Raw genomic sequence first — 22664 nt, forward strand, 5'->3', positions numbered from 1 at the left:
AGTTTGTAAGAAATCTTATCTTATCATATACAGGGTCGCAGGAAGCCTATCCCAGGGTACACCGGACAGCACACACACTCATTCACACATATGGACAATTTGGGAAAACCAGATATCCTAATCTGCATATCTTTCAACTGTGTAACCCACCAACACACGGGGAACATGTAAACTCCACTTACACAGACCCCAAGGCGGGAATCGAACCTGACCCCAGCAGTGCAAGGCTACTGTGCTAACCACTAAGCTGGCCTCTTTTCCAACGGTTCAGAGAAAATGTAAATGAACTATTTGGGAGATAAAGGAGTCCATTAAGCCTTTTGTGTCGATTCTTACCCATTTTAAGGGAAATCGAATCATACTGTACAGTTTTTAATATATAATTTTAGGAGCTGAAACAGATTTAGACTCATTGTCTGGGATAATTTTTTAAAGTTTAGGAGTTAGGACTTTTATGATCTAAGAAGATTGAATATTTTAAATGGTCAAAAAAAAGAAAAAAAAAAACTTTGGGCTTTTACAAGCTTAGGTGAAAAAAAATCCCACACATCTGTACAGCAACAGCCATGTTTGACAATCTGCGATCATTTAATAGGGCTTTGCAATATTGAGGGCACAATACAGTACATCTGCATTTCATCACACACTGAATATTTAGTGGTTCATACTGAGCAGTTTGCTTAAGTTAACAAAAAAATCATAAAAATAAAACTATTTGATTATCCATTTACAAACACACAGTAAGATTACACATTGAGTATTTTTAGCGATTAAAAAAAAAAAAAAGAGAGAGAGAGAGAAATGATCTCTGGTGCTCCCTGATCCAGTCATATAGAAAGGTCACATTTGCAAGGGACGATCCTGAAACGTAATGGGGGACCGCACTGACAGATCCAGCGCTTACAACCCTGTACAGAGTAAAGAGCTCCCTGTTCTATTCTCAGCAGTACAGAGTAATAAACATCGAGTTAATACTCAAGTGATGTTTAACTTGATGTCATATAATGAATCTGTAGTGTATCCATGTGACTACCATGGTTTAAAAACTTAAAAATATGAATATTTGTGTTGGGAAATAACCCCGCGGGAAAAAAAAAAATATATTACTCTCATCTCAATTTTATAGAAAGTATAGAGGCAGATATTTTCGCCTCCACTTTGAATAAAAAGTATTTCAGTGAATCGCTTTTGTGAACAATTTCGTTCAAGGAATTTGACACGTCAAGCTTTAAACCTAGAGTGCTTCAAAAAGTCAAACGCATTGTGTTCCGTGTGATCTAAACACGAAGCAATAAACGATGCGTAACATAATAATAACAATAATAAATAATAATAATAATTATTATTATAAGTGAGTAACATTGTCACTAATAAAAATCTCTTCATACGTTAATCTCATGCTTAAATTTCAGAATGTGAAACTATTTACTGCTGGACTAATTTCATATTTTTTTTTATTTATTGACTACTTTTTGACATTTTGGTGAAATTTCACATCTGCCCCTAGACTTGATTTTGATTGAGTTTGAATATATATGCGTCCTTTGTATGGGGGGAAACAAGTTTGCTAAGTTTGACATGTATAAAATTCACATACATGCTACAGATCTGCAGATGTTGCAATGAAAAACACCAAAGTTCCTGTTTAAATATGTTGCATTACATCCTGACGTTAGAACAGCTGTTTAAAAAAAAAAATCTATAAAAAACCTGACTAATGTGTGAGTAAAATAGAAAAATGAAATAATCATTAGCCGGGTATACACTAAGATACTGACCAATGTCTATGAAATAGTTGTTTAGAGGTTATACAGGCAACGTAAATGAACACAACTATTTAATCATAAATATCTGGAAAAAAAAAAAGTTAGGCTACGATTTGAGTTTGGAGGAAAAAAAAAAAAAAAAAAAAAAAAGAGAGTTCCTGCTTGTGCACTCTGGTAGGCAAAACATTTACGGTCATGCCCTCTGAACGATCTCAGAGGTTTCTCGTCACTGAATTTCATTTAAAAAAAAAAAGAAGTAATTGTGGTAATAACACATTACATTATTACATTATCAATAACAAGTATTAATTAGCAGATTTTCACAGACTGGCGCTGATCCCATGGCGACTGTACCCATTAAGTGTCCAGAGCTAACAAGATGCTCTCTCGCCCTTTTCTCACACACACATTACGTACATTATAATACACACATATCGGACACTTTGGACGTTGAGGAGTCAGATTAGAAATAATAATGATAAACAAAGAGAAAGAAAAGGCGCGAGAGAGAGACTAGCGCTTTTATTGTGTTTAGAGGACGGAGCGAGGTGCCACTCGCTCACTCCGAGTGCGCCCTCTCCTGGACAGGCTTTGAAGCGCACTCTTCATTTAAGCGCAAATAAACTCAATAAAAGCTCACTAGTGAAGTAGGGAAGAAATAGAAAAACAGAAACCATAAAAGCTCAACAGGCTGACACGCCATCACCAACATAGCACAGTAAGCAAACTCGAAAAAACAAAAAAGGAAAAGTAGGAAGAGGTGGATGAGGTTTATAGGTGATGCCGGGTCAAAGTTTAGGCCTCGTAAACCATGTGTTGATCAAAGGAGCTTCTGAGGTCTACGAGTGGTTTGTTGAAGCTGATGCTCTGCCTGATGCTCTGAGGCAGATGTCTGATAAAACACCACAGGAAAGTGTGGTTAAAGATCTAGATCAGATTTTCTTAGGAAAGATAATAATAATAATAATAATAATGTCCACTACTTTCACTTGTAAGCTGGTACACTATGATCCTGTAATGCCATAAATTAGAAATATCTTTTTTTATCAGAGTCTCTAAATCTTTCAATTCTAAAAATATGCCCGAAATAAATCCAAATAAAATGGCCCATGGCAAAAACGTACAAAACATTCATTAATGTGTTGCGTATTAAACACGTTGCTTGCTGTATGTGTTAACAAGCATGCCTCTGTATATGTGTGTGTATGTGTATGTTTTTGATAAGGCTGAAGTATGTGGATGCGTGTTTATCATTCCAGGCTCCTGCGTCTCAGCTGAAAGTGCGTTTCCGTAGGAAACAAGTGAATCTGTTCAGCGGACACTGGAAAACCCAAACAGCCTCGGCCGATCTCGTCACGCAGATCCACGTGAGACGAGGAAGAGACACGGCGTCTCCCTCTCGTCACTATGTCCTGCGTGTCCGGGCGGGAGAAGGCGTGTTCAGTCAGCAGCTTTTGGTTTCCTGGTTCGAGGCGTGTCTCGGCGGTGATAGGTTCAGTGTCGGCCGGTCGAGGAGGGCGCAGTGACTGCTTAGACCTCCTCCTCCGCCGCCGTCAGACCGATCTTCTCCTCCTCCTGTCAGTCTGAGCTGGGCTTCTTCAGTGAGAACGCGTAGATCTTAAAGTGACTGCTCAGCTGTTGCACCTGCGGAGAGACGCACAGGCGCACAGAGTGAAAAAGAGAGATACAAGAAAGATGAAAGACATAAGGACGAAGAGAGACAGGCGTGCAATCATGGGGGCAGGCGTGCAGGCACGGGGGCAGATATACATACGAACACGAAGACAAGCAGACAAAAAGACACTATGGGTAGGGAAACAGACAGATGTACGGGTAAAAAAAACAGGCATGTAGAGACCAACAGGCAGGCAGATGGAGAACCAGATAGGCAGATAAACAGAGAGCAGCATATATGGTAGGAGACATATGAGTAGATAAAATTAGAGATGGTAACACACACACAAAGACACACTCATTTCAGACATGTTGTATGTGTGATCACGCTGTAGCAGTAGCCACGTGTTACAAAGCTGTAACACAGCATTCTTTTCAGCACTGTTGGGAGTTCCTGTTTGGGGTGAAGTAGAGTGTGTGTGTGTGTGTGTGTATACGCACCACTGACACTCCATAATGTATGTGGGCGGTAAGGACCACAGCTGTCCAGACGTATAGCAGCAGCGTCTCACTCTCCTGCACAGCGCCCGAGATGACCAGCAGCACCACCAACGCCATTGGCACCAACAGCCAACTAAGAGGCTGGCAGCGTGTGTTACTCATCTGACACACGATCAGCTTACACTGCAGGGAGAAGGAGGGGGTGGGGGGGAGAGGGGGGATCAGTACAACTACAGCCTTGTATGTCTACCATGATTATGCACATTTATGCAGACCAGAGAGCACACGAAAACATGCCTACTGTAGAACCAGTGCATAATGGGGAATTACATACACTACAACCGATTGCTAAGGGGAAGAGAAAAAGCCTAAAAGTCATATTAAATATTTGACACTGTAAGTTTACTTCAAATGAGACATTTGACAGCCTACAAGTCACGTATGAGTAATTTAACTTGACCCTTTTGATCTTCCAGTTTAAATACATATAAAAGCCTAAAATGTGTAAGAACTAGGGCTGAAACGATTCCTCGAATACAAAAAAAAGCGTAAGGAGACGCAAACAGTTAGCTGTGTATTAATTTGATGAAGGGTTCTGTTGGGGGCTGCAAAATGGAAAGGAGCAATAAAAATATCAGCGAACCAAGAGAAGAAGAAAGCAGCAAGAGAAAATGGCAGAAATTGTCAGTAAAGGCTTATGTTATGCCTGAGCTGTAGATTTAAAAAAATTTAGTTCTGAAAGATAAGTTGTACAACTTAGAGTTCATGTATAATTATTTATTTTAATGTGTGCCTTAGTTTTTTTGATACTTTTTTTTTAGGTTTCTGCATCTGAGAAAAGGTTTTAAAATGAGAATGTATGAAACTGTAATGCACTTAATTTATCTTAGTCAACTTTAAGCTATTCCTTGTATTGTGAATAATGACAGTTTATTTTTAATAAAATGCTGTATGCATTTAAAAAAACTTAATCTTCGTTTCTCTTATATATTTTACATTGCTGTTTAATTAAGCAAAAGTAAATTTTATCTAATTAATTGATTACATTTTTGGCAGAATACTTCATTACTAAAATATTTGATAGCTACAGCCCTAGGAAAAACATTCTAATGAAGTAAATGAATAAAAGTGTTGCATCCAAATCCTGGTTAACATGAGGATAAAAATTCACATGAATGATTTGCCTAACAATTAACTCACGCTTCATTCAATTGCTGACCCTTTCTCGTTGAAAAACCCTCTGCAATATTACAAACCAACTTAGATTGAACTGGATTAATTTCATCTGTTAAAGCAACAAATGCATTTTTTTGGTTGAAAGCATAATCATTAAATCATGTGTCTAATTTCATGGAGGTATTTTTAAATATGAAAACAGACAGACTACAGTAGGGGAAAAAAAATGATTGAGTTACTGTGTAGGATACAGCGCCTTCTGTGTGTGTGTGGGGGGGGTGATATTTAACAGTGTAGAGACAAAGACACACTGAAAAAGAAAGCGATAAAGAGAATGGCCAAGACAAAAAGAGAGAGAATTACATAGAAACTGACAGACAGAAAGGGCCAAGTAGAGAGATAGAGAAAGGGGAAAAAAATTAAGAGGAAAATAAAAATAAAAGTCATTCACACAGAGGAAGTCAGACATAGAAAGAAAGACAGATAAAGAAAGACAGAGAGGCAGAGAGAGACAGAGCAAAAGGAAAAGACAGACAAGGGGGAGGGACAGACAGGCAAAAAGAGAGAGATACAGGGAGGCAGAAAGAAATTATTCTTATTATTATTCTTATTATTACTGTTGCAATTCTGACCCGTTTTTAGGACACTCTCCCATCAAGGCTACTACAAGCAGTCAGCGAAGGCCGAAGTAGGATGCCCTAATGTTTTCTCCGAACCACGTGACGCCAGCCGACCGTATCCTAACGAACTGGTCGCTCGTGCACCGTTGGGAGTGGCGTACCACATTCGAAGGACAGTGCTATCCGCTTCTTCTGCTTGCATGAGCTCACAGACGCCTTTGATTGGCCTTGAGTTGCGATTGATGCAAGAGCACAGAGTTTGTGTTAATTTATTTATTCTTGTTGTGACGTTGGGAGTGCCTCCCGTCCTACCCCTCTCAGAGAGATTGGTCCCCCCAGAAGCCTCACCCGGAAAACAAACTAGCAATCTCTAGATAATAGGTGGAGCACTTTACTAATCAAATGTCGACATTTGTCATGCTAATGAAGCACCTTTGAATCTTGACCGAGAGAGAGACTGGAAAAGACAGAGACAGTAGAAAAAAAGGGTCGCTGCTTTTTATGCCCTTCTACTGCTTAAAAACTTTTTTTCATTCATTTGAACTCATTAGGTAGTAAACCCTGCTCTTATGCTCTGTCCTGGAATCTGCTGAGGCAGTAATGTAACGTTACACTCACGCCAGGAAACATTCCCGAGGCTGAGAGAAGAGACTGACGGAAACCAGCAGACACACAAGAGGTCCCTTTGTCTATATGACTACGACTGTGTGTGGGGGCATGCGTGTGTTGTACTCACAGTAACATTGGCAAAGGCTGTTCCCACCATCAGGTAGAAGATCCTGGGCTGCAGCTCCAGGACGTTGCTGGGAGATAAAATGGCCCACAGGGTGGCGAGGATAAAGAGGAGCATGGGCGAGAAGAAGGGCAGGAGGGCCTCGTACATTGAGCTGTGCTTCAGGGTGTTGCTGCGGTACGCCCTGCGTGACACCAAAGTTTTAAACATCTATCTGAGACAAAATCGTAACAAAACACATTCAGAAGGTGTGACACTTACTTAAGGACGTTGTAAAGGCTCATGGGTAACGTCACAGCAAACAAACAACCTGTAAGGCAGACCAGAGAGACGCAGCGATGAGATTTTCCCAAGCTCTGAAACGCAACACGCTAAAGAGTCACGGTGAAGAGAAAGCGACATCTCACCCAGGATCATGACGATGAAGAGATCTCTGTAGAGAATGTTCCAGATCAAAGGTTTGTACCACGTCTCCACTCCGACCACGGCGGTGACAATGTACACGATAGAGATTGTCTGATAGACAGATAGTGGAAGAAAAAAAAAAAGGGAGTAAAAGGTAGAAATAAAAAAAAAGAAAAGACCAAAAAATATTAAAACATTAGTAAATACAAAGACTTTATTTATTACTGAATCGTGTTAGAGAATAATACGAGTGAACGGAATCACGGTTTGGAGAAACAAGAAATGAGAAAATCACGTTTGAGAATCAGTGACATAGCAGGCAATCTCATCAAAGATCCATATCAGAGACTTATCGGAGGAATATCAAAAAAGTTTCAAAACTAGTTTGGTAACAGAGCAGAAGGAACATCACGTCAAGGTCTTTCAAAACCTGTCCTTCAAGTCGAGGATCATTACCGGGGATGAGACTTGGGTGTATAATGCTTAGAGAGTCGTGTCATTATATAGCATCAGAATCACATTAAGAGGGGGCGGGGGGGTAATGACACAGGAAATCACATCAGAAATTTAAATGAGGGATTTATTGCAGGGATTTGCATCAAGGAATCAAATCCATGAGTCATTTGAGGTATTTATAGCTGGGAGTCACACAAACAAAACCCCACCAGGCGATCATTTATAGCAGAGAGGCACAACGAGAGATTCACCTCTGTAAATCACATCAGGTGACACAATCATGGACTCGTATTAGAGATTCATAGCAAAGAATCACATCAGGGATTTATATGCGTGAGTCACATCAGATAATCGGAGCCATTTCTCGGGAGATTCACATCATAACACCTCTGCATTGTGCAGCAGCTCCTCTACACTCTGCCTAAAGCTGTACACCTGAGCCCGTCTCCGCTGGGTCCAACTGCTTCATTTGCAATTTGGTGTGTATTTCTGCGTGTGTGTGCTGCAGCCGAGCAGCTCTTACCACTTGGCTAATGTCGTAGCCCCAGGGCAGGAAGAGCACGCCGGTGTTGTATTTCTCCCAGTGAGACAGGATGAAAGAGAAGAGGACGACCCAGAGCAGGCCGTAGAGCGTGAACACGCTGACTCCGCTCTCGCCGCGCCCGAACACGGAGTACAGCGAGCTCACAAAGAACACACATGCCCAGCTGTCCAGGCCGTGGTCGAACAGCTCGCCCAGAGGAGTGCTCGAGTTTGTCCTGCGGGCCTGCTTCCCGTCGACACCATCTGCTCACACACACAAATACACACACTTGTATGTTTCATTCCTTGAAAGTTACAAAACATTTTAAGACTGCTAAGATGCTAATCATTAGCGAGCACAGTGTGTGAACATTCATACCATCATACAGAAATGTGCGCACACACTCACACCCGCATGACAGGAACATTCACACACTGCTGTTACTATTTTCACCTCCAGCATAGCTAATACAAACACATTCACATGACATACTCTTAACAAAAGTATGCCTGTTTCTTTTTAAAAAGATCATCAAAAAGCTTTGCATTAGTACACAAACAAAACACACACACTTACCCAGTGTGTAGGCCAGAAAATTGAAGAGGCCCGCAGCAATCCAAACCCAGCTTGGCACATGTTCATGACCCTCCGCTAAAACACACACATAGAGGAATGAGTCACAAAACACCGGTTCAGTTACATATTGACTTTTGTAAGCAAAGCGAGACAGTTCAGGGTGTGTGTGTGTGTGTTTATGTTAATAAGAGGAAGATGATTCACAGGGTGTTACACTTTAGTCCGGTTCCTACAATGAACACGTGTCTCAGATACTCAAGATGAAGAGAAGGGGAAAAAAAGGAAAAGAAAAAAAGAAAAAAAGTGAAGGAGTGTGTGTGTGTGTGTGTGAGTGAAAGAGAGAGAAAGAGAGAGAGAGAGAGAGAGAGAGAGAGAGAGAGAGAGAGAGAGAGGACTTATTGTGTTAACTAGGTAGAAAACTTAAGGTAACTGGGTAGAAAACGTTGGACTTTGAAGGCAGGACTTTGTACTTATATGCCAGCCTGCACTACGTCACTCGCTCACCTGATGCGTAGAAGTCAAAGTCGTAGAAGGATAAGATGGCAAAGTTGAGCACCAGGAACATAAACCCAGTGAAGGTGATGAGGTTAGGTGCCAGCCACGTGGGCAAGATCTGAAAAAAAGAGAGACAGAGAGAGAGAGAGAGAGAGAGAGAGTTAATGTTAATGTATTGGGTGTGAGCTCTTTTGTAATTGCAATAAGACCTAAGTGGAAAACTCATTAAAGTTGCATCTCTGCACATCTATAGATAAAAGATATTAACATTGCTTAAAAAAAAAAAGTTTAGCCAAAAAGGTATGCTGGAAAAACTCAGCAGTGTGTAAACTGCCTGTTTTTACATTAACACAGAACTACAGAACAAAACAGAAGAAAAAAAAACGAGTGCCACCGGATACCAAGCGAGTCCCTGTGATTAACAGTTACGTAGAAACATTTCTTTAATGCAAACGTGTTTCTTTTAACTGTATCCAAATTAATATTAAAAGACCCTGAGATGTTTAGTGGAGAAAAAAAAGGGCACATTTGCATCGATCAGTGCATTTTTTGATGTGTATAGACAGGTTGTGGAAGCGATGAGAGGATGGCACGAAGGTCTCACCTTCACCATAGAGTTCCAGAAGGGGTGCATGATGTAGATGGAGAGTGGGTTGGTGTCCACCGCGCTATACTAAAAACACAAAGAAAAACAGAAGAAACAGATGTGAGTAGTCTTTCAAACAGACAACACACAAAAACAGCCACATAACTCACAGTATGACTGCAAAACGATTCCAGTTATCTGTTATTACTCAAATGATGATGGGTTCCCTGTTGAGTCTGGTTTCCCTCAAGGTTTCTTCCTATTGCGCTCTCAGGGAGTTTTTCCTCGCCACCGTCACCCTCAATTGGATCATCAGGGACAATTCTATCATTTTGATTCAAACGTATTTACTTACACATTTCACACTAATTTCCAGCTGCTTTGCAACAATGTTTGCTTAAAGCGCTATATAAAATTGAACTAAATGAAATCGAACTTGAAGCAACTTGAAAACAGTGGCTGTGCTGGCGATTGCGGTTTTTGCCGAGGATCGATGGCGTAACCCAGCGTGAGCTAATCTATCACTTCTGTTTAACATAACATGTTAGCGAATTTGCTTTGAATGGCTGTTCATAATATAGAACGAGCAAGATGAACATTTTCTGAACTTTTTTAAACGTTCCCTGTGTACACATCATATCTTATCTCATGCTTTAAGGTGTCTAGGTGACTTCTAGTTAGTTTATTTGTGTGTAGCATAGTGACAGTGTACAATCTACTGTATGTGTAGTGAAAAAATATATATAATTTAATATATAAACAAGGCATTCATAAGTTCAAATCTGATGAGGATGAAACTTCACTTGCATGTCAGACTGGGATGTGTGGAAGCTCTCAACAGGTACAATAGACAATATTTTGGAATTGATTTCCAGTATAAATAATTTTGTAAAAATAATTAAAAAAAGATTATATAGAATTCATTAAAAAACAAACAAAACAAAAACACGTTTCTCCTCAGAACATGTACATTATTAGATGATGGAAATAAAATTTGCTTTGAAACTTTCAGTTTGACCTTCCAGTCTATGCAAGGGAGATGAGAAAGCAGTAATGAAGCGATACAAAACGTTGGTATGATCCAAACTGCATGCAGGACATTTTATAAGCCACGTGATACCGTCTAGGTACACCTAAATAATATTTATAAAAGACAGCAACATATAATTAAGCAATACTAAGTGTGATAGTACTTTTATACAACAGTTCCACAAACACCAATTACTAACAATAGATTATGATTTGTTTCTATATTTAACTAGTTATTTTTTTAGAACCAACTAACCGCGATTGGAGGAGCTTAGGAGCGACAGGCAGTGTAATTAACAGGGTTGAAGGTAGACTCTTTAAAACTCTTACCAGTACTATGTAGCCAAAAGGTGAGGAGAATAAACCATGCAAGTGGAGGCAAGTCGTGAGAAGCTTATAAGATTTAGTTTATATTTTCACCCATTTCTCTACATTAACCTCCAGGTTCTGAGGTTGAATCCCAAATAGCGTTAAATAGAAAGCTAGGGCACTATGTAAGGTCTACAGCCCCTTGATCAAGGGTTAGAGAGCAATTTGGGATTTAGCCTTGGGTTAAGAGCCAGTTATCTTTGTAGCGGGAAAAAAATAAAATAAAAAATAGCCAGGACAAAACAATTCAGAACGACTTAGAAGCAGTTTCTAAGTAAGGAAACAGGCGGTGTGTTGTTTAAGATGACATGAAGCTATCAGATGAAGCCGTTCTTGCTGAAAGTGCTTCCGTGACTGGTTTTGAATGTGGGTTTGGAGGCAGTTGCTTTCTCCTCAGTACTGCGGATCATACAGACCTGCTTTCATCCATGCTGCAACCAACAGTTAGTGTAAATAACAATTATTAGAACATCTGGGACACAAAGCGATGCATATAGTTAAAAAGCATGGTGCCGTTACTGTCCATTATCAGCACTCGTGGAATGCTTCTCATCCAATCAGATCACTCAGTCTGAACTAAACCTTGGGCATGATCTGTGTATAAAACACAGATTATGCCCTGAGCTGGAAAATCTTCCAACTGGGCCGAAGGCTTATTGACAGTGTGCTCTAAACAGAGTAAAGATCAGGTGATCATCCTGCACAAACAACCCCCAAACACGAGAGATTCACCGTGACCGATTAAATTGCATGCACGATCACTCTCAAAGACAGAGATTAGCAAAAAATAATCTTAGTGCATAAACAAGGAGATGTTGGTCTAGTTTTCTACATTATCCATAAGTCTCTTCAAAAAAAAAAAAAAAAAAAAAACAGTTGTTGGATTGATTTATATTTAGTTAAGACATGACAATAAGGACAAAGATTTCATACATGATACTTAAAGGCATTTCTACAACAGGAGTCTCATGTTAAAAGAATAAACTGATAACACTTAGATGTAATTAAAAAAATAAATATAATACGAGTTACTGTAAAAATTAGGGGTAAAAATATGATTACAAATTAAAAAAAAATACAAAACAAAATACTTTAATGACACCCAGGATATCGCAAAAAACAAACCCTGTTGTACTAATATTACGATATCGAGATTTATATTCTTAAGGCGTGTTGCTTTCAACGAACAGGCTGTAAAGCCAGGGATGTATCTCAAACGCCTTGCTAAAGCCTACACAAGTGCCCTGCATACGACAAACAATAAAGGCTTCCACGCCCTAAGTAGTGCACTACAGTTCTACCCTTATGGATTTGAAACCACGCCCGGGGGTAATTCACTCGCGAGCGCCAGACCCAACCCAAATTTCTAACAGGCGATTATTTTTCATTTCTAAATCAATTCTAACCAAACAAACAAGCTCATTATCTACATATAACTGCTGGGGGGAAAAAATCACAAATGAACAATCGGTGCCTTTCAAAAAGCAATAAAGCTAACCGGTTAAAACGAAAGACATCACCGGGGCTCGCGCACCGTCCCATGCCGTTAAGGTTAGCATTATTAGCATTTCAGCCAACAGCTGTAGTTCAGTAATATGACATGAAACTAAGGGCAACCAAGCCTCACCTTATATTTATCAAAACCGGAGAGCTGGTCCTGAGTGACATACTCGTACAGAGCCATGGCGACGGCAGCACCGCGGTCCGGTCACAATCACCTGGAGTGTGAAGGAGGAGCTCGAGCAACACGGAGCTGCCGGCGTCACAACGTCATTTCCGGTCACGACTTACTAGTCAAGATCCGGAATTTCTCAAATAAAAGTCACGCTGCACGTGATAAAGTGTCGTGATTTTAATAATGGAAATGTTTAACGGGATCAATATATATTTCTCTAAAGCTGCTTTAATGTATTTTGTTAAAAGTGCAATACAAATAAAAATGTATAAAATTTCTCGTTCTCTTTCTGTCCCTCTCTCTTTACAGAGTGAGCTGTAAAAAAAAACTGTATACACACTTCAGGAAAAGAAAAATAGTATAATGTATAATATGTTATAATATCAATTATATATTGTTATTATATCATCATATAAACGTATATAAATAAATTTAATATATTATTTCCCCCTGTAGACTTCCCTAAAGTGTATAGAGTACGTTTGTACTAGTAGTTCAGTCACAAGCGTTCCATCACAGGAGTTCCTCACCGAATGTACCATTAGGCAGCGTCCTCACCGAATGTAACAGAATGCACCATCCCCACCAAATGTAATAGTGGTCAGCGTCCTCACTATCTGTAACAGTAGGTGATGGGGGCTAGGGGTAGCTGGGGGCTGTGTAATGAAATAAAAATGTAAGTCGCTCTGGATAAGAGCATCTGCCAAATGCCCAAATGTAAATGTCCTTAATGAAAATACTGTGTGGCCAAAAGTATGTGGACACCCGACCATCATCTCTGTATCTTTGTTGCCCCAAAATGGGAAGCATGTAATAGACAGATATCTCTGTTTGCTGTAACATTGCACCTTTTTTTTTAATAAAAAACAAACCCAAAGGTCCATAAAAGCTAGTTTGCCAAAGCTAGTACGGTAGAACTGGAGCAGACATGCACAAAATTATGTTAACAGTTAACATCTTTGAAACGGATTATAACGTGCATGAGACATCAGTGCCAGGTGTCTTGCACATGTATGACTGAAGGGACACAAATCTCCAGAGCCATGTTCTCAAAACTAGAGGCAAGCCTTCCGAAAAGAGTGAAGGTTATAACAAACACAGAGTGGGGAAGTTACTCAATAATATTTCATTGGTATGTAAAACTGTGATCTGTCTTGTGTATGAACATACAGTATACAGTAATGATTTTGCAAGTCACACATTTATTAGCATGTGATACACTTACATATTAAAGGCAGCTGTTTTATAAACTGTGTCTGTATATATATATATATATATATATATATATATATATAAGCACAGATACAGTTTAACAGATACAGTTCCAGAACCTTAGTGTTTTTTTCAAATGCAATTTTGCAAAACTCAGTTGTGTTCTTTTTAAACAGAAGAGGTTTCTCCTGGCAATCTTTCCAAACAAACCATACTTCTTCAGTCTTCTTCTAATTGTACTGTCATGGACTTTTACATTTAACATGCTTATTGAGGTCTGTGGGGTCTGAGATGTAGCTCTTGTGTTTTTTTGTATTTTATTTGCTTTTTTAAGACTATTGCTTATTTCTTTCTCTCTTAGCACTGTGTTAACATACACCTGAATGTTCCAGACCGGCAAACTGCCTAAACCTCACACATGCTGAGGATCAATTAATCACGTACTGATGATTTGCAGCACATGGCTGCATTTTCCCCTTTTAAATCTTGTAGAAGCAGTTTTTAGAAAAAAAGCTATATGTTGTTGTCCGTCTGGGGTAATCTTTGCCTAATACTGATAAGATCATTTCTATTGTGTTTTTCCACAAACAAAAAACATAGAGTAAAAAGAGGGGGCACTAACTTTTATACTTGACTGTATATATACCATTTAAGTAGCAGGATTTAAAAGGTAAGGATTAAGACTTGTCAATATTTGCTGAAGTTGTTTTTCTTTATCGGCTTGCATGGGAGATTAAGTTTAGTGAGGATATAGCCGACGTTCCGACCTCAGACGTAAGCGGTGTTCAGAAACTGCGTGAGAGTTGCACAGGTGGGAGCTTGACAAAAACAAAAGGCGTGTCTCAGGAACATTTACTTCTGAAATCAGACTTAAGCATATCAGACTTTTCCTTGCATGTTGTTAACTCAAGAGAAAAGCAGTATTAAGTATTAAGTCAGGATTTTCTATTGCAGATTTTTGGAGGCTTAGAGAAACAAAGTGTTTGTATTTAAAAACTCATACTGAACTTATTTCCACTCAAAACCAGAAAAATTTGGCAACCCAGAAGCATGAACTACACACTTTTCAGTGAGTATCAACTGTGAAACCTTTCTCTGGTCTCGCTCTCTCTCTCTCTCTCTCTACATACATATATGTAGAGAGAGAGAGAGAGAGAGAGAGAGAAAATGGTTAATCAATATATATATATATATATATATATATATATATATATATATATATATATATTGATTAACCATTTTGTTGTTTAATAAAGCAATTCTTTTTTAAAAATACTCCGCCATCACAAGTAATTTCAATCAAGTCTCCATGCCAGTCTGTACTCAGGAAGCCAGGTGGATGCTGACGATGTTACACAAACACCATGGTGTCCTGAAGTCCCTTGCGCGTGAGATCGGGCACGGTGGCGTCCGGAGCTGGGTAGCCAACAGGAAGCAGCATGAGCAGTTTCTCGTTGGCCGGGCGATGGAGGAGGAGCCGGAGTTGTGGCCCGCAGTTTAGAGGTGTAGAGGTCACCGTCACCAGACCCACGTTCTGAGGATTAGAGCAGCAGAATATCAACAAAAGCTGAACCTAGAGCAAAAAAAGCATGTTCCTTATTTCACTTACTGTGCACACATATCCCCAAAGAGGAGAGACATTTCCTCTTTCATCACAATGTTTCTGTTTAACACATACACGTAAAAAAGTGCACGAGTCCCACAGTGTAGACATTTTTGCCTAAGTGTTCTCCGCACCTGTAGAGCCGCCAGAAGGAGGCCGCATGAGATGGACACGCTAATCTCGTTGTAGTAGTGAGTCTTTTTCTTTCCACCAGGCTTTATTCCGTACGTCTGCTTAAAGATGAGGATGAGATATGGTGCTGTGTCAAGATACTCCTTCACCCAGTTAGTCCTGTAGAAGTAATTTATCGTTTAGAGCTCGGTGGATTTTTTGGAAACAGTGTCACTTTGTTAAAAATAAATACCTTGGCCAAAGAATATCTAATGAGAGTTTAGCCACAAGAGGGAGCTAGTGCTACAGGTGTACCAGGGGGAGTTCAAGTCAAACCAGGACTTTTGATTGCACAGAATAACAGAATATAGTATAAGAGTAAAAACTCCCTTTATTTATATCCTACACAGTTTTTCACTAGTGTTTGGACACCATCAAGGTAAAAAGTGTTCTCAGTCCGCTAAAGCCATGATCGGACCGCCTGTACAATGTCTGAAACGCAGGCCTCCCAGGAACTCCTTTAATGGCCCAAACATGTGGAAATAGCATGAAGTGAGTTCCTGTAATGTGCAATATATCTATCTATCTGAGTGAGACTGAAAAAAAAACATAGAAAAGGAAAAGAGAATACAAGCAGCAAGCAGAAAACAAGCAGAAGTACAAGCAGAAACCCAAGAGAGAAGGCAGACAAAAAATATATAAACCATAAGGGGAAAGAAAAAAAAGAAGAAAGAAGGAAATGAAAAAAAGCAGAGATATATGTACTAAGTGCATTCTGGCACTGACACACACACACACACACACACACAAGCGCAAATGCATTCCCTTTACCTGAGTCTGCGCAGGTCCTCAACCCATTTATCTCCCATCCTCTGTTTGTAGTTGATCTCTTCCTCCTCTTCCACAATCTCTCGGATTTTGTGTTTGGTCTCAGCGTCGGCCACCACCACGAACGTCCACGGCTCAGTGTGAGCCCCGCTCGGGGCCGTCCCTTACACACAGACACACACACACACACACACACACACACACACACACACAGAAACAACAAGCACACACACAAACTTAGCCTTATGGACTACTATAGGATGCCATGTGTGTACTCCAATTAACCTAAATATTCATTATAGTTAAAACTCTAAAACAATACATCATACATTATACCATAAAAATCCTTGTTTACTAACTGCCTGAGCAATTACTTTTGATTGCTGTCTTAAAGGGGTTTTAATTATTAATGCTAACAAATGTTATTTTTTAAACAGCAATACATAAAATGCGTTAGTTACAACTAGGGGTGCAGTAAAACTCACAATTTTGATTGCATCATGGTTTTTAAGTCACAAATAAAAGTATTTGTCAAATAATCCCAAAAAGGAGACAAATATAATTTTGCTTTTCTTTTATTAGTTTTAGAATTTATAGAATGCTTAGAAGAAGAAACTTATAAGACTCTCTGGTCTTACTGTATATGAAAACAGCAATCAAGATGTTTAATGTTTAAATAAAATTCTATTTAATGTTTAGATAAAATTCTAAATAAAAGTGCAATATGAGGCATATTACATTTACAATACAGTTGTTAAAGGAATAAGGTTTACACTTTGAATAATAAAGAATGATTAAAAAATAAGTAAAATCTTTGGCTGGAAAAATGTGTTTTGGTTTGGTAATAAAATAAGTTCAATTTTACTAAAATGAAGTAAATTCATATATAATCGAGCTGCAGTGTGAGTTCTAGTATTAATGTTATTATTGACCCTATTTTATTTTATTGAAATGGGTTTCACTACATCCTAGGCAGGATTTGTCAGTGTGATCTGGCAATCCTGGTGGAGTGTGTGAGCAAGCAAATATACAGTTTTTTCAATGCATGCAATAGAGAGAGTTTGAGGGATTCCTACTATCACTTACATTATTGCAGAATTTCAAAAAGGCTAAATAAACATTTCCTTACAGAACTGTGGAGTTTTTAAGCCGCTTATGTCGAAAGTCCAAAATTGAAATTCATGACACAAAATGACACAAGTCTTGACACAAAATACGACGTAAGAATGCGCACATAAACCTGGGTTTTGTCTTGTGGCTGAAACTACTTTCAGAGCTGTCGTGTAGTGACTACCTGCAGTGCGTATCACGTAATCGATCACCTCTCGTGGGACGGGTTCTGGGCTGATAAAGCGCACTGACCGGCGTGCGTTCAAAAGGGCATAGAACTGTTTGGAACGTTCCAGCATCTCTTCCTCGGAATAGCGATCTGGGGTGTACGGGACATGGGGGAGATCTTCAGTCCCTGCAACTGCCCAATCATCTTCCTCTACAGAACAGAAAACATTTTACTGACACATGGCCATTTTATCAGGTACACTTCCAATTACAGTATCAAACGTATTGTGTTGCTACATACAGATTATTACAATCCGTTACTGGAAACAGTAATGTTGTACATGTTTTGTACATTTCGATTAACTTGAACTTGAACTTGAACCTTAAATCCGTCTTGTAGCCGAAAGTATAAAAACAGGAAATTATTTAACAACGTATCTGACCAATCAGAAGCAATAATTTAACGATGCTGTTGTAAAAACACATTTATGACAATATGTACTCGGATGCACACATAAAAACAAATATCTAGAAAAAATGTCTATTCATGTACATAGTGTAACTGAATTAGTACTATGTACTAATTTCTGGGTATAGTGGGACTCTCTGTCTCATGGGATTAATAATGAACGATCCCTAGCGCGAAACATTTCATGGAGTCAGATTCCTTTTTTTCAGTCTGGATGACGTCTCCAAACAGTAATTTCATCCAACTTCAACGCAGTTCATTGACTTCAACTTGACTTCGGTCTGTAGTTACAGACGTCATTGTCCTCTCAGAGCTTCAGCATTCAGGTGTACAAAATTCAAGAGGTTTTGTGGCAAAAAATACTTCAGATGAACATACGGGATAGTCAGTCGTCCTTCATTCTATAATACAAACATTACTTTCTCGATTTGCAGGTCTTAAAATAAAGTGGTCAGTTTTCACCAATGGACTGCAACCATATAAATACATTTAGGATGTAATTTTATCCAAAAAGCTTTGGTGCTTAATCAGGTCACCGTGTAATTCTTGAAAAAGAAACAGCAATGACAGACTTAAAAGCTTCACATAAAATAAAATTTAAAAAAAGGACACTAAACAAATGAAGTGGGACATCTAACTTTTGCATTTGTCCAGTGCTCTTCATATAGTGACCTCTGACACAGGAAGAATTTTAAATGATCGAATGTATTTCACAATAAAACTCTTTTTGTGTAACAGTAACACCAATGACATAGTTTTGGTTTTATTTCATATTATTAATTATAATTTATTAGTGTGTAATGATTTTTGTGTGTAATAGTATTTATTTTATAAGATATTGATGTTATTGTAAATCAGATTTATTTCATAAAAAAATATCTTTAGATGAAACGTATATGGTCCCGCTTTGATGTATGATCAAAATGTCAAGATATTACTTTGAACTTGCCCTTAAAAAAAAAAAAAAACTTAAATATTGAACATTAAAGTAAGAAAAGGTATTTCATGATTGAAAGTCGATACTATATTTTCTGAACAGAAACAAGTAATGTGTTAATTAATGTTAATTAACAAAACACCTTTTTTGTAGAACGACCTGTATGCATTTTTACTTTTCTGTAAAAAAAAAAAAAAGCAATATATATATATATATATATATATATATATATATATATATATATATATATATAAATTACACAGACTCCATACAGTTTTCATTTATGTAAAACTGCACGAAAACCTGTATGGGTGGAAGCTTCATAACATATGTCGACTCTTTTTAGTGAGTCGGTTCATCTCCTCAGTACGAGCCGACTCTTTTGCGTTTAAATGAATTACTCAAAGAATGTGCATGGAAACAGCTGTTTTGAGGTAAATGAGTCGACTCCCTGTGTGTGTTCATTGAAAAGATCCGAATAAATGAGTCGACTCGTTCATAAAGGACACACTATTATGGAATTAGTTTTTCTTTCTTTCCTTCCTTCAAATTACAGGACGTGAGAATGCAGATTATGAGATTATTATTATTATTATTATTATTATTATATCTGAGTTTTTTTTTCTTTAAATGACAGTATAAAAGTCACTTAGAAAAAAAGTCACTATTTAATCACAGTTAATTATTTAATCACAGTTCCTGATCGTCAATAAGTATAAAGAAAAAGATGTAGTGCGGTTCAGGTCGGTTCGGTTCGCACCGTTTTCTCTGCCACTGATCTCGGTGTCGTCCTGCAGGTCCTCGTCCACCCAGGGCCGGGCTTCTGGAGATCTCTGCGCTGAGGAAGACTCCGACCCGCGCCGCGCTTTATACAGGAAGGCGATGACGACACACAGGACGGCCACGAACACCGGAGTCAGGGTGGAAATCAGAGCCATGACACTGAGATCAGGACACAGGACAGGACAGGACACAGGACTGAGGGTTGAGGAGAACTGGGGAAAGTAAGAGGCCTGCTGGACTGTGAGGGGGAAGTTACAGGGGCGGAACCTGTTAATGTTTCAACCTCCCTCTCTCTCTCTCTCTCTCTCTCTCTCAAGAGTTAAGACCTGACAGGGATGGACATTTGTATTGCCAAAGCTCAAATTAAATCAAAAGAAAAGAGTAATAAATCAAATAAATATAATAAAAAGAAAGAAAAAAAGTACAAAATAGTAATTTTTTATATATAGAGAGAATAATATATATGTAACACACACACACACACACACACACACACATATATATATATATATATATATATATATATATATATATATATAGAGAGAGAGAGAGTGGATATTAGTTAGCCAAAAAGTGTTCCTGAAGTATAGTATGATGTACAGGTACAGTATAATATTAATAATATTATCATATCATTATAATAATGTTCATAATAATCATATACATCAATAAAAAAATACATTTTGTATTAAAAAATATTTATAAAAGTTTTTCTTTACCTGAATAGATTTTTTGGCTCACTCTCTCTATTTCTCTATACACATCCACTCATCTAGGAACTTCTGTAGTCCAAGGAGAGACCGTGGAGCCCAATGTAATAAAATTAATAATAATAGTAATAGTAATAATAATAATAACAATAATAATAATAATAATAATAATAAGTATTTGTCTTGTGTGTGTCCTGTGCTGCTGGTGTACAGTACAGCTCTCCCTAGTGGGTGGGGCAGTTTGTGAGGGGCTCACAATAATGATATTTATAAAAGGAGTTCCAGCAATGATGAACTTGAAAGCTTTGCATAAAATTGTAAAAAAATAAATAAAAAAATAAAAAAGACACTTCTAAACAAATTTAAGCGGGGCATCTGACTTTTGCATTTGTTCAGTCCTTTTCATGTAGTGACCTCTGACACAGGAGCAATTTCAAATGATTTTTGTGTAACAGTAATACCAATGACAGTTTGAGATGACTGAAATTTGTTTCAAATTATTAATTATAATTAACTATTGTTTAATGATTTTAGTGTTTAATAGTGTTTTTTATAATTTATAAAAGTGGTATTTGATGTTATGAATTTTGTAAGGAATTCAGTATGAATGTGGTGATATTCAGGGCATTCAGTGAGGACGTTTAGCTCTATCTCTATTTTACTGAGTGTGCATGGCTGTCTCTTCTCTCAAGGCGGCCGGGACTGTCTGTGTCACGCTGTCTCTATGTCCAGACGCTGTTCACTGAGTCTGTATTTCGTCAGAAACACATTAAAACTTTTCATTTAGCTCCATAAACAGATACTGATGCTATGTATAGGATCCTCTAACGTAAATCCCTCACATCATATCTGAGAACGACCTTTTTTTCTTTATCGAGCAACATAATAATTGACTCATGTTTGATTCATGAGAGATGAGGATCAAGTCCGTTTTCTGATATAACTCCTAATCCTAATAATAGCCTTTCCTCTCAAGATCATTCCTCTTATCGGAAATGAGGTCTCTTGATACTGTGTGGTTATTGTGTTTACAATGTAAAACAATTTGACAGCTGTATAACACAAGAGCAAGGATTATATCTGTGTCTTTCAGTACAATCCAAGGATTGATTTTAGGTCTTCTATGAAAACACTGAACTATGTGGAACTTTAGTGCATGATAATGGTGGGATCAGGGATTTTAACATGAGAATTTTAACTATTTTTTTCTATAGTTCTATAGTTTTTCTATTTTTCTATAATTTGCTATAGTTCTGTTCACATGAAAGTGGCCATTATAATTAAATCTAAATTTGGTTCAGTCTGTGAAAATCTGTAAAAATCTGTGAGAAAAAAGATGTGGATGGCCAACATCCAAGTAATCTGTCCAAAAAAAGCATCTCTAAACTTCATCACCTGCATCTATCTTACCCTTAACCTAGTTTTCCAAAGACCGATGAAAAGCACCCACAGAATAAGATGCTTTCATAGCCATGCTTCATTTTTATGCGGCATTGTTCAAGTCAAACTGGGACTTGTGATGAAATTTCTGGTGAATGAAGGTGATGAGACTCTAGAGGCTCATGTCCATGTATGAAGATCCTTGCAGCCCACTGCAATCGTTTCTGTGAATATTCAGCCGGCGTGATGTCTGATCTTTGTCGGATAACTTGTGGAATAGACGCATCTGTCTGTGGGAACTGTACACACAATAACACCACTCACACATTACAGGAACTCGGCTAGAGTCATTGCTGTTTACCCCTTACAGTCCTGACCACGCTCCAAGTTAATTCCACATGTTCAGGCTATTGAAGGAGTTTCTGGGAGGCCGGTTTTATGTTGATTTTTTCTGCCTTGTCGAAAAAAATGCTACCGTAGCACAAATCGATAGCAGAGTCTATCGATTTACGCTACCGTAATTCGTACGGTAAACCTTTTCACCGGGGTAATGGCGCAGAAGATAGTTAGGAGTTCATTCACATTTATTGTTACTAAGGTTTTTGTAAATTAATAAATGCTTACCGAAATTATTGAAAAACTACACTATGGATGTTCAATGTTATTAGCAGAAGTATACAAAAAGATGTAAATGTAGTTTAAATGTTTCAATTTGAGTAACAAAGCTTCTCCACGATAGTTTTCTACTCTAAGTTTATATTTTCCTTACTGTTAAGGCTCATTCATGACAATTTATGCAGAAACTCAAATGTTTCGGTCAAAGTAAGCA

The 22664-nt window shown here is 38.2% G+C and overlaps 2 protein-coding genes across 2 annotated transcripts; both read right to left on the reverse strand.

Moving 5' to 3' along the window:
* Window positions 1-565: 565 nt before the first annotated feature.
* On the reverse strand, window positions 566-12607 carry selenoi (selenoprotein I). Its single transcript, XM_053483366.1, has 10 exons — window positions 12477-12607; window positions 9470-9538; window positions 8875-8983; window positions 8371-8445; window positions 7795-8057; window positions 6818-6926; window positions 6672-6720; window positions 6414-6594; window positions 3882-4064; window positions 566-3410 (listed from the first exon to the last, which is right to left on the reverse strand). The coding sequence occupies exons 1-10, from the start codon at window positions 12531-12533 to the stop codon at window positions 3297-3299; spliced, it is 1209 nt and encodes a 402-aa protein (XP_053339341.1). The 5' UTR covers window positions 12534-12607; the 3' UTR covers window positions 566-3296.
* A 1099-nt stretch (window positions 12608-13706) lies between these two features.
* On the reverse strand, window positions 13707-19962 carry iyd (iodotyrosine deiodinase). The gene is made up of 5 exons (XM_053481880.1): window positions 19723-19962; window positions 17573-17767; window positions 16282-16441; window positions 15474-15630; window positions 13707-15270 (listed from the first exon to the last, which is right to left on the reverse strand). Exons 1-5 carry the CDS (start codon window positions 19898-19900, stop codon window positions 15088-15090), a joined length of 873 nt encoding a protein of 290 aa, XP_053337855.1. The 5' UTR covers window positions 19901-19962; the 3' UTR covers window positions 13707-15087.
* Between the last annotated feature and the right edge of the window lie 2702 nt (window positions 19963-22664).

Source organism: Clarias gariepinus, chromosome 22 (assembly GCF_024256425.1).
Source record: "Clarias gariepinus isolate MV-2021 ecotype Netherlands chromosome 22, CGAR_prim_01v2, whole genome shotgun sequence".
Classification (NCBI taxonomy): domain Eukaryota; kingdom Metazoa; phylum Chordata; class Actinopteri; order Siluriformes; family Clariidae; genus Clarias; species Clarias gariepinus.

Coding starts and splice junctions, on each gene's coding strand:
- iyd (XM_053481880.1), bottom strand. CDS start 19,900: ATGGCTCTGATTTCCACCCTGACTCCGGTGTTCGTGGCCGTCCTGTGT. Junction 16,442..17,572: donor TTACGTGATACGCACTGCAG/GTAGTCACTACA, acceptor TCTGTGTGTAAG/GGACGGCCCCGAGCGGGGCT. Junction 15,271..15,473: donor TCCTTCTGGCGGCTCTACAG/GTGCGGAGAACA, acceptor TCTAATCCTCAG/AACGTGGGTCTGGTGACGGT.